At 36.1% G+C, this 12510-nt stretch overlaps 1 protein-coding gene across 4 annotated transcripts in view; it reads left to right on the top strand.

The window, feature by feature from the left end:
- The window catches only part of ANAPC10 (anaphase promoting complex subunit 10), a 122257-nt gene that overhangs the window by 14098 nt on the left and 95649 nt on the right, over positions 1 to 12510 (top strand). For all 4 annotated transcript variants that reach the window (XM_025384723.1, XM_025384722.1, XM_025384725.1 and 1 more), the window contains one exon: positions 3955 to 4045. In XM_025384723.1, the coding sequence (XP_025240508.1) occupies positions 3955 to 4045 (91 nt within the window). The remainder of the gene's footprint in view (positions 1 to 3954; positions 4046 to 12510) is intronic.

Genomic DNA, 12510 nt, shown 5'->3' with positions numbered 1-12510 from the left:
GTATTTTAGGCATAAAGATTTAGACTAATCAGTACTTGAAGATATTAGACCTGCTTAGTTGTACTATGATACTTTCTAAGCAGTAACTTAGAGACAAATTTTAAATGATCAGTTTTGAATTATAGGACATCGCTTATCCTGAATAAATTATTCAGATTTTTGTTTAATGTTTTTAGCATTTAAAGAACAAATACTGTTTTATGAACCTCTTTGAGCACATGCATAATAAAGTTGTGAAATGAAGGAGAAAAAAAACCTGGCTGAGGTAGCTAAAATAAAATCAGTGGAAAAAAAAAACCATTTTAATCAATAGAACATTAAACTGTGGAGCTTTTAAGGAAGAATTGTGATTTAGTTGTCCTTTATTAGGGAACTAATAAACCAGTACTAAAAAGAAAAAGAGAGTTAAGATCTGTAACTCTTTATATTGGAGGTAAAAGTTTTTTTTTTTTTTTTTTTTTTGGTCGGGTTCTTGCACTGTTGCCCAGGCTAGAGTGCAGTGGTACAGTCATGGCTCACTACAGCCTTGAACTCCAGGACTCAAGTGATCCCCCTGCCTCAGTCACATGAGTGCCATCACACCTGACTAAGTTTTTTATTTTTTGTATAGATAGTGTCTCACTATGTTGCACAGGCTGGCAAAACAGCTTTTTATCTTGTAACTTGCATAACTCAGTATTCTGGATTAGCTTTAGCAATATTGTATAAAGAACGAAGCATGATTTGAAGCATCACTGTCCAATAGAACATGTAATGTGAAATATATATACAAGTTTCATGTGGAATTTTATAGTAGCTACGTTTAAAAGGGCTAAAAAATAGGTGAAATTAATTGTAATAATATTTTTTAATCTAGTATAACTGAAATATTATTACTAATGACGTATTTTACATTTTGTCCTAATCTTCAAATCAGCATGTATTTTACGCTTATAGCACATCTCAATTTGGATTTGTTATATTTCAAATAGCCACATGTGGCTAGTGGCTACCATATTGGACAGTGCATATTTAAGAGTTATGGAACAAGTAATAGCCCAATTTTTACATTTTATCGATGTACATGGCCCAGGACGGCTTTGAATGTGGACCAAATTAGTAAACTCTCTTAAAATATTATGAATTCTTTTTTTTTTTTTTTTTTTTTTTTTAGCTCATCTGCTATTGTTAGTGTTAGTGTATTTTATGTGTGGCCCAAGAGAGTTCTTCTTCCAGTGTGGCCCAGGGAAGCCAAAAGATTAAACACCCCTGGTCTGTGTGATCTGGCTCCTTTCATATGTCTGGCTCATTTCCTGCTTCACACCAGTGTATAGCCTTAGCTCTCAAAGGACCCACTGTTTTCCATATATGCTATTTTTCTTGATTCGTGACATTACATGCTTATCTCTTTGCTGAATGCCCTTGAATCTTACCATTCTACCTCTTTATCTAGCTAACTAGTACTTTGAAATTCAATGCAAAACTCATTTTCTCTGGATAAACTTCTTTTATCCACTAGTATGCGCAATAAAGGCAGCAGATGCAAAGTTAAGATACACATCCATTCATGTTTGGATTATGTGGAACAGACATAGTGTTAATATCCATAATAGTGACTGAGTGTGGTGGCACATGCCTGTGGTCCCAGCTACCCAGATGACTGAGGTGGGAGGATTGCGTAAACACAGCAGGTCATGGCTGCAGTGAGTTTTGATGGTGCTACTGCATTCCAGCCTGTGTGTCAGAGCAAGACCCTGTCTCAAAAAGAAAAAAGAAAAGATCTGTAATAGTAAAAAGTGTTGTGAATAATTAAAAGACCAAAGTTTATTGAAGATATGAATAAGCATGAAAATACAAATATTAATAAATGTGAAATACAATTTTTTTATCTATCAGGTGAGTAAATATTTAAAAGATTAACTGCATTTTTGCATGGTTGCAGAGCAGTGCTTTCCAACAGAAATGTAACACAAACCACGTATGTAATTTAAAATTATGTAGCAACCACATTAAAAAAATTTTATAAAAGTGCAGTTATTCTATTTTTCTCAATATGTTCAAAATATCACTTCAACATATAATCAATGTAAAAACATTAAATATATATTTAAAGTTTTTATCATACAAAGTCATCAAAATCTAGTGTATTAATTTCAGAACATATCAACTTTTACTAGCCATTCAGAGGGAATTCTTTTACATTTTTGGTGAGGAAATATTTTGGAGGACAATTTGGCAATATTTATCAAATTAAATATTCAAATGAGCCAGGATTCTATTCCTAGAAATCTGTTCTCTAGAAATAACATATATTTAAAGAATATAGACAGATAGGTATTTTTTACAGTATTATTTGTGATAGCAAAACATTGGAAACAGCTTAAATGTTCTGCAGAGGTGTGGTGAGATAATTATGATATTTCCAGACAGTGGTGGACTAACAACCTTAAAAAATATGGAAGCTGTTTATGTCGAGTTATGTGAGCTAATAAATATTAGATTATTTAACATATATAAAATGTTTAGAATGTGCATTGCACATAATGTGATGTCAGTGTTATTATTATGAATTTATTGATATGAAATAAATATTCATATGGAAAAAAATCTCCAGATATGTTAAGTAAAATTAAAAAACACCAACATACAGAGCTATTTATCATATGCTATCATTTGTGTAAATAAAGGGGAATAAAAAGAATACGTATATGATTGCTTGTATATGCATATAGTATCTGTGGAAGGGCATGCAATAAACTGAGAACATTAATTATATTTGGAGAGGAGAATGAGGTGGTAGATAGTGACTTTTCACTGTGTCCTGTTCCTTTTGTATTTGTTCCATAATGAATATATTACTTAGTGTAAAATTGAAATGTAAATTAAACTTATTTCTCTTATTGAAGAGTATGCATTTTACCATTAAATCAGGTTCATTTCTAGAATTAGTATGAATTATTGTGGTTTTAATCAGGAAAAATCACAGGATTGTACAACTTCATTTATCTAGAATGGCTGGAGAATATGGGATTCTGGGTAAATTTAATTTTGAGTAATCAGAATTTTAATCAGAAGCATTTGGTTTCAAAATATATATGCCTTTTGAAAATATTTCTAAGTCATCCTTTTTCTTGTCTCAGTAAGTATGGCATATTGAACTTAACAGAATGTGTTGATTTTTTGAGGATTTTGTGCTTAGTCATTCTTACTATCAGCTTGCAAAAGCATAAGAAACTGAGTTTGAATACATACATTCTTTAAAATATATCCAACTGTACGTGGTGACTGACGCCTGTAATCCCAGCACTTTGGGAAGCTAAGGCGGGCGGATCACCTGAAGTTGGGGGTTCGAGACCAACCTGACCAACATGGAGAAGCACCTTCTCTACTAAAAATATGAAATTTGTTGGCCATGGTGGCACATGCCTGTAATCCCAGCTACTTGGCAGCCTGAGGCAGGAGAATCACTTGAACCTGGGAGGTGGAGGTTGTGATGAGCCGAGATTGTGCCATTGCATTCCAGCCTAGGCAACAAGAGTGAAACTCCATCTCAGAAAAAAAAAATATCTCCTAGAAAATGTTTTTTAAAAAGGTGACAACAAAATAACTCGATCCTAATAGAGGCTTTGTATGTGCAAGTGATATTTCTCTCAGAGTTGAGCTCTGAATAAAAGGGTAGAAGAATTCTGGTTAATTTAAATTTCACAGGTGGGTGCTATGGCTTATGCCTGTAATCCCTGCACTTTGGGAGGCCAAGGCAGGAGGATCACTTGAGGCTGGGGGTTCAAGGCCAGCCTGGGCAACACAGCAAGACCCTGTCTACAAAAGAAATAAAATAAAATAAAAAATAAATTTAATATTTCTGACCGTTCTGTTTATCAAAATTTCTGGACAAATACATATGTTAATTTTATATTTTTCATGTATAGTTCTTGCTTTTTCACGGGCATTTATTGACACTTTTGATGTTTTTAGGATTTGGAGTGGATCAGTTACGAGACGACAATCTAGAAACTTACTGGCAATCAGATGGTTCCCAGCCTCATTTAGTGAACATCCAGTTCAGGTAATACATTTTCAAATTTTTCATCTAGTGTAGGTTATAGACAAAGAAATCTATTTTATTTACATAAAAACTAAAGATAGAAATTACAATGAAATACACTTTTTAAACTCTGAAGTCTTAGAGATTATTTTTCTGTTCGGTTAGATTATTAGCATTTCAAATTTACTCTGTCTTATTTTTTATGAATTTTCTTATGGTATGTTGCATAGTTCCTTTTATGTAGATGTTTCTCAAATATACTTTTCAATATAATTTATTTTTTGAAGGTACTTCCAGTAAAATATGTTTTGCTTGTGGCCCAATACAGTGCCTTGATGTATCATATTAAGTAAACCCTGAGTGGTGATTGTAAGTTTTTTAACTGTGGAATATTCATACTTCTCAAATTTTTACTTTTATTTGGAAAAAAAAAATTTAACTTAGAACCTTTCAGGACATTTTCCTTTTTGAAAATGCTTTTTGAGGGGAAAGGAAAACAGCCACATGTTTGTCAATGCTTTGAATGTATTTATTATCAAATGTTTAAAATTTTAAATAGAGACAGTTGACCACTATGTTGGCCAGGCTGGTCTCAAACTCCTGGCCTCAGGCATTTCTCCCACCTCAGCCTCCCAAAATGCTGGTGTTCCAGGCATGAACCACTGGGCCTGGCTGAATTTATTGACATAGTTGGAAACCAGTTAACTCGGCTATCTTGTTCCATTTATACCATCTTTTTTGTTTTGTTTTTTTTTTTTGAGATGGAGTTTTGCTTTTGTTGCCCGGGCTGGAGTGCAATGCAGTGATCTCAGCTCAAAGCAACCTCCGCCTCCCAGGTTCAAGTGATTCTCCTGCCTCAGCCTTCCAAGTAGCTGGGATTACAGGCATGTGCCACCATGCCCAGCTAATTTTGTATTTTTAGTAGAGACGGGGTTTCTCCATGTGGGTCAGGCTGGTCTCGAACTCCTGACCTTGTGATCCACCCGCCTTGGCTTCCCAAAGTTCTGGGATTACAGGCATGAGCCACTGCACCTGCCTTATACCATCTATTTTAACGTTCTATAGCATTGTATTTTTAGTTGTTTTTATTGTCCTAGAGTACAAATCAGCAAATTTCCAGCAAGCCAGATAGTGAATATTTTAGGCTTTGTGGGCCATCTCATCTGTTTTGCAGCTACAGTGCTCAGTTCCAGTATTATAGCACAAAGGCGGCCCTACACAGTGCATAAATGACATAATTTAGCTGTTCTCATTAAATTTTATCTTACAAAAGCAGACGTTAGGCAGGATTTATTCATTTTCCTTCTGACTTCTGTTTTAGGTCAAGGGAGTACATGTGCAGGTTTGTTACATGGGTAAATTGCCTTTTGCTCGGGTTTGGTGTACAAATTATCTCGTCATGCGGGTAGTAAGCATAGTACCTGATCGTTTTTCAGTCCTCTTCTTCCTTTCCTTTACCTCAGGTAGGCACCCATGTCTATTGTTCCCTATTTTGTCTCTATATGTATTCAATGTGTTTTTTTTTTTTTTTCCCTTGAGACGGAGTCTCACTCTGGTTCCCAGGTGGAGTGCAGTGGCACGATCTCTGCTCACTGCAACCTCCACCTCCCAGGTTCAAGCGATTCTCCTGCCTCAGCCTCCCAAGTAGCTGGGATTACAGGTGCCCGCCATCACGCCCGGCTAATTTTTGTATTTTTAGTAGAGACAAGGTTTCACCATGTTGGCCAGGCTGGTCTCAAACTCCTGACCTCAGGTGATCCACCTGCCTCGGCCTCCCAAAGTGCTGGGATTATAGGTGTGAGCCACCACACCCAGCCATGTATTCAATGTTTAGTTCCCACTTATAAGTGAGGACATGCACTATTTGGTTTTCTGTTTCTGTGTTGTCTTAGGATGCCAGCCTCCAGCTGCATCCATGCTGCTGCAAAGGACATGATTTCATTCTTTTTTATGATTGTGTGATGTTCCATGGTGTATATGTACCATATTTTCTTTATCTAGTCCACTGTTGATGGGCATCTAGATTGAATTCCATGTCTTTGCTATTGTGAATAGTGCTGCAGTGAACATGTGTGTGTATTTGTCTTATGGTGAAATGATTTAAATCCCTTTGGGTATATAACCAGTAATAGGATTGCTTGGTTGAATAGTAGTTAATGTTTTAAATTCTTTGAGAAATCTTCAAGCTGCTTTCCACAATGACTGTGAACTAATTTACATTCCCACTAGCAGTGTATAAGCATTGCCTTTTTTTCACAACTTCACCAGCATCTGTTATTTTTTTGACTTTTTAATAATAAACATTCCGACTGGTGTGTGAAATGGTATCTCATTGTGGTTTTGATTTGTATTTCTCTAGTGATTAGTGAGGATGACCATCTTTTCATATGCTTGTTGGCTGTATGTCTACTTTTGAGGAATGTCTGTTCATGTCCTTTGCCCATTTTTTAATAGAGTTGCTTTTTTCTTGTAAATTTAAGTTCCTTATAGATTCTGGATATTAGACTTTTGTCAGATGCATAATTTGCAAATATTTTTTCCCATCCTATAGGTTATCTGTTTACTCTGTTAATAGTTTCTTTTGCTGTGCTGAAGCTCTTTAGTTTAATTAGGTCCCACTTGTCAATTTCCATTTTTGTTTTAATTGCTTTTGGAGTTTTGTCATGAAATCTTTATTAGGTCCTATGTTCTAGGTATTTCTAGGTATTTCCTAGGTTTTCTACCTGGGACTTTATAGTTTTTGGTTTTACATTTAGGTCTTTTATAAATCTTGATTATTGTATATGGTGAAAGGGAGGGGTCTAATTTCAATCTTCTGCATATGGCTAGCCAGTTATCCCTGTGCAGTTTATTGAATAGGGAGTTCCTTCCCCATTGCTTGTTATTGCCAACTTTGTTGAAGATCAGATGTAGATATGCAGCTTTATTTCTGGGTTCTCTAATCTGTTCCGTTGGTCTCTGTGTCTGTTTTTGTACCAGTACCATGCTCTTTTGGCTACTGTTATTTTGAAGTATAGTTTGAAGTTGGGTAATGTGATGTCTCCAGCTTTGTTCTTTTTGCTTGGTATTGCTTTGGCTATTGAGGCTCTTTTTTGGTTCTATATGAATATTAGAATAGTTCTCTAATTCTGTGAAAACTGTCAGTAGTTTGATTGGAATAGCATTGAATCTGTAAATTGCTTTGGGCAGTTATGACCATTTGTTTTTTAAACAATATTGATTCTTCCTATCCATGAGCATGGGATATTTTTCCATTAGTTTGTGTCATATCTGATTTCCTTCAGCAGTGTTTTGTAATTCTTGTGGAGATCTTTTGCTTCCTTGGTTAGCTGTATTCTCAGGTATTTTATTCTTGTTTGTGGCTGTTTTGAGTGGAATTGTGTTCTTGATTTGGCACTTAGCTTGGATGTTACTGGTGTATAGAAATGCTATTGATTTTTGTATATTGATTTTGTATCCTGAAACTTTGCTGAAGTTGTTCATCAGATCTAGGAGTCTGGGCAGAGACTATGGGGTTTTCTAGGTAGAGAATTACATTGTCTGCAAACAGAGATGGTTTGACTTCCTCTCTTCCTATTTGAATGCCTTTTAATTTTTCTCTTGCCTGATTGCTGTGGCTAGGACCTCTAGAACTATGTTGAATAGAAGTGGTGAGAGTGGGCATCCTTGTCTTGTTCTGGTTCTTAAGGGGAATGCTTCTTCCAGTTTTTGCTCAGTATGATGTTGGCTGTGGGTTTGTCATAGATGGCGCTTATTATTTTGAATTATGATCCTTCAATGCCTAGTTTATTGAGGATTTTTAACATGAAGCGATGTTGAATTTTATTGAAAGCCTTTTCTGCATCTCTTGAGATGATGATGTGGTTTTTGTTTTTCGTTCTGTTTATGTGATGAACGACATTTGTTGATTTGCATATGTAGAGCCTGTCTTACATCCCAGGAATAAAGCCTCCTTGATTGTGGTGCATTAGCATTTTTTTGATGCGCTGCTGGATTGAGTTTGCTAGTATGTTATTGAGGATTTTTATGTCGATGTTCATCGAGAATATTGGCCTGAGGTTTCTTCTTTTACTGGGTCTTTGCCAGGTTTTGGTATCAGAGTGATGCTGGCCTTAGAATGAGTTAGGGAAGAGTCTTTCCATCTCAGTTTTTTGCAATCATTTCAGTAGGATTGATACCAACTTTTTCTGTACTCTGGGATTCTCTGAATTTCCTGAATTTGAATGTTAACCTCTTTAGTGAGGTTGGGGAAATTTTCATGGACAATAACCTCAAATATATTTTCCAATTTGCTTGTTGTTTCTCCCTCTCTTTCGGGGACCCTATTGAGTTGTAGGTTTGGTCTCTTTACATAATCTCCTATTTCTCCGAGGTTTTGCTCATTTTTTAAAAAATTCTTTTTAATTTTTGTCTAACTGAATTGATTTGAAGAACCCATCTTTGTGCTCTAAGGTTCTTTCCTCAGCTTGGTCCATTCTGCTGTTAACACTTATGAATGTATTATGAAATCTTTGTAGTGAGTTTTTCAGCTCTATCAGATTAGTTTGATTCTTTCTTAAAATAGCTATTTCATGTTTCAGCTCTTGATTCATTTTACTGGATTCCTTAGATTCCTTGGATTGGGTTTCAACTTCCATCTGCATCTTGATGTTCTTCATTGCCATCTAGATTCTGAATTCTGAATTCCAAATGTCTGTCATTTCTGTCATTTCAATCTGGTTAAGAACCATTGCTGGGCAACTAGTGTGCTCATTTAGAGGTGAGAAGACACTCTGTCTTTTAGACTTGCCACAATTCTTGCTCTGTTTTTTTCTCATCTGTGTGGGAAAATGTTCCTTTAATCTTTGAAGTTGCGGTCTGTTAGATGAGCTTCTTTGCTTTTATCTTCTTTGATGTCATGGAGGATTTGACTGTGGTGCAAGTTGGGCTTAGTTGACTGGCTTCATTTCTGGATGATTTCAGGATACCAAGGCTCAGCTCAGCACTTGTGGGTTGAATGCTGTAATCCAGAGGGCCTTTGACCAGACCCAAAACCTTGTTCTCTGGCCCTTCAATTTAAGCAACTGCTGCACTGGAGGGGCCACGGTGTTCCCAGTCTGCTGGCAACAACACTCCAATGAGGGGTGCAGTCAAAGCAGTCAGGGGAAGTCTGTGGGCAGATGTATGCTGGCAGCAGCCCATCTGCAAAAGCTTTCTGATGGTTAGGTGGGGTCTGTTGGTGAAAAAACTGTGTCAGTGGCCGCCGGGAAGCACCCCAGTAGGTCTTCTGAGGCTGTGCTGCAATCAGACATGGCCAAGCAGGGACCCTGGGAGAGACTGGCAGACAAGGTGTTGCTCAGATCAGACTGGCCTCATTCCATGGGTAAGATAGCCCTATCTTGTCCAGGTCCAACAGTCAACAAAGGCCAAAGCCACCTAGAGGTACATGGCAATCCTTAGGGGACAGGCATCCCTGGCTGTGCTCCACTGCAGCCATTCCCATGCCCAACCCTCTGGGCTCCACACAGGCTGGGGTCCTGTGCCTGCTAACTCTCCCAAGCAGCATTCCCTGCTAGTTCAGATGCCCGTGAGGGTTATGCGGCCTCCTGCAGCTAGAATTCTGGGGATACGTGGTGAGAGTGGACTACTCCATGCCTATTTAATTAATTCCTTCCCCAGGAGCTGCTCAGGGCCAGAAATGAGTCCTGGTGCTCAGCAACCCCATTCAGGGTTCCTAGCTTACTGCCCTTTCAGCCCAGGGTCTGCTTGGTCCTCCCTGTGTCCACTCTCAGTGCCTTCCTTCTGACAGTCTGCTCAGAGTATGCCTGTCTTCTTGATGGTCTGGTCTCTTGGTGAATGAAACTCTTCCTGGCCGCATCTAGTTGGCCACCTTGGCTCTGATCAACCCTGAGGTTCTTTTTAAATAAAAGTTTTATTTCTTAAGATGGTTGCTAAAATTAAAATGACAGTTAAGTACTAGTCTCTTTATAGTAAATAATAAATGTATTATAAAGTTATAGTTCTATATTTAATCCACTTCTCCTCCTTCCTTTTGAAGAGTGTAAACTCAAGATGGGAAAGGAGGATAAAGCCAGAAGTGTGAAAGATATTTAAGTAGTTTTAGTTGACAATGAGTTTAGTTTCAGTTAACAGCGTGATGTGATTGCTAAAAAAGCTAGTATGATTTTGGGATGCAATAAAGTAACCATAGAATGTATGAAGACCTCCTGGTGTATTGTATTCCGTGTCAGCTTCCCCTGCTAACACTCATAAAGAAGGTCTAGGATGTGCTCAGAAGAGAGTAGACAGAATAGGGAATTGAAGCCAAACCATAATAAAAAAAAAATTTGGAACATATGGTCTGCCGAAAACTTTAGGGGACATGGTAGCTTTCTTTCCATAATTTGAAGGATTTATATTTTGTGGAGGAATTAGATTTTTTTGTATGTGTCACCTCATAAGAAAAAACTTCATCCAAAAGGTAAGAGCTGCACGAAGACCAGTTATGGCTTAGTATAAAGAAAACTTTTAAAAATTAGAACTGATCAAAGATAATTTGCTTGATAGTAATAGTTGTTACCTGTCAGAAAAGTTTTGAACCTGGGTATTTATTGGAATAAGTGATGGTTAGATACGTGATCCTCTAAGCTCATGTTTAGTCCTAATGGTTCTGATTAGGTCTAATTAAAATACATTATGCTTCACTTACTGAATGTGTTTAGCATACTTTTTTTGTGAAATAGCTTTAAATGTTAGAATATGAACATAATTTGAAGTTTGAAGTATTTCCAAATTCAAGAATAGACACACTAGCAATTAAGTATCACAGGGCCTATACATGGAAAATCTAATTTGGAACATTTTCATAGTTCTTGATTTTTCTTTGGAGGAATCTCCTGTTCTGTCAGCCGTGCAGAAATTGCAAAGAAATAATCTTCATAAAAATGTGAATAGAATATATTAAAAACTGTTACCTATTACATAAATAAATGAAGGGAAAAAGGCCTCTGCCCTCCTCAAAAAGAGAGGTAATTTTTCTTGGCAGTTAGGAGAAAAAAGTCTTAAGGGGGAAGGAAAAAATATAATAAGAAAATGAAATGTTCTTTGAGTGTGTAATTTTGTGCTTAAATGGAAAATAGAGAAGCTTTTTGCTCTTATGAAAGATAAAGTGAATTATTTTCTATTTGTAAAGAGCTAATTCTCTTGGGAAGAATTTCAAAATTTGTTAATAATTTTTTAAGGAAAATTGGGGAGTAATTTAGTTTAATATGGATTACATGGATTAATGTACTTGTTTGCTGATTTAAAATACTGTTTGCTGATAAATACTGAAATATTAAGCTGAGTAAGAACAAAGCAAAATTTGTGCTTTTGTTTGATCTACCTTCATCAAAATTCCTACAAATTTTATTAAATGTAATCTTGATATTTTTGTCATGGTAATAACAATTATACATTTTTAAATTACATTAAAATGATTTCTGTGTCACAAAGAAATTTATTGAAATAGAAAAGGATAGAAGAATGCTGAGAAAAATATTGAAAAGTTATGCTGGTTTGCTTCATTTTCAAGAGAAATTTTGATAGTTTACTAATGAAAGATAAATTATAAATTTTTTAAAAACCTGTATTTCCTAAAACCTGGGTTGAATGAAAACATTGATAGCAATAAACTCCATTATCATTTAAAGCACTTTGAACAGAAAGTACTTTATAAATTTAATAAAATCCTATATATACTTAAATACCAACGTATGTATGGGTGTAAATTGCTTAAGCCAAATCATACAAATTAGTTTATTTACCCCCCTCCCCAAATTACACTGTTGATAAATTTTAAACTTTATAATTTTGTGAAATTTATACTTTTGCTTGATCATCTCTTTGGATTAATTTTAGGTTTTTAAAAAGTATCAGGTAACAGGTGAACAACAGGACCTATTGCCTGGTAGCACTAGAGTTTCAGCAGCTTAGGTATCTTTGTAAAAAAGCATTTGTGCAATTATAGAATACTTTATTGCATTTTCCCCTTATTTTTAAAAGTAGAACAAATGAAAAAATTAAAGTGCTGATGTCATTTAAAAAATAATAGGTTGGGTGCAGTGGCTCACGCCTCTAATCCCAACACTTTGGGAGGCTGAGGTAGGAGGATTGTTTAAAGCCAGAAGTTCAAAACTAGCCTAGGAGATAAAGCAAGATTCTGTTTCTACAAAAAATTTAAAAAATTACCTGGGTGTGGTGGTACATACCTGTAGTTTCAGCTACTCAGGAAGCTGTCACGGATCGCTTGAGCCGGGAGTTTGAAGCTGCAGTGAGCTTTTGTCATACCACTGCACTCCAGCCTGGGTGACAGAGCGAGACCCTGTCTCCTAAAAAAAAAAAAAAAAAAAATACATAATAGATGCTAGGCTTAATCACAGTATATTAATACTTGTGAATACATTATAAATCATTAGACTCAACTAGATATTCATTGGACTTTCCTAGTCACCTACATATTGAATTAT

Source organism: Theropithecus gelada, chromosome 5, assembly GCF_003255815.1.
Source record: "Theropithecus gelada isolate Dixy chromosome 5, Tgel_1.0, whole genome shotgun sequence".
Lineage (NCBI taxonomy): Eukaryota > Metazoa > Chordata > Mammalia > Primates > Cercopithecidae > Theropithecus > Theropithecus gelada.
Note: the sequence above shows the minus strand (reverse complement) of the source record. Positions and strands in the feature narration are given on the sequence as shown.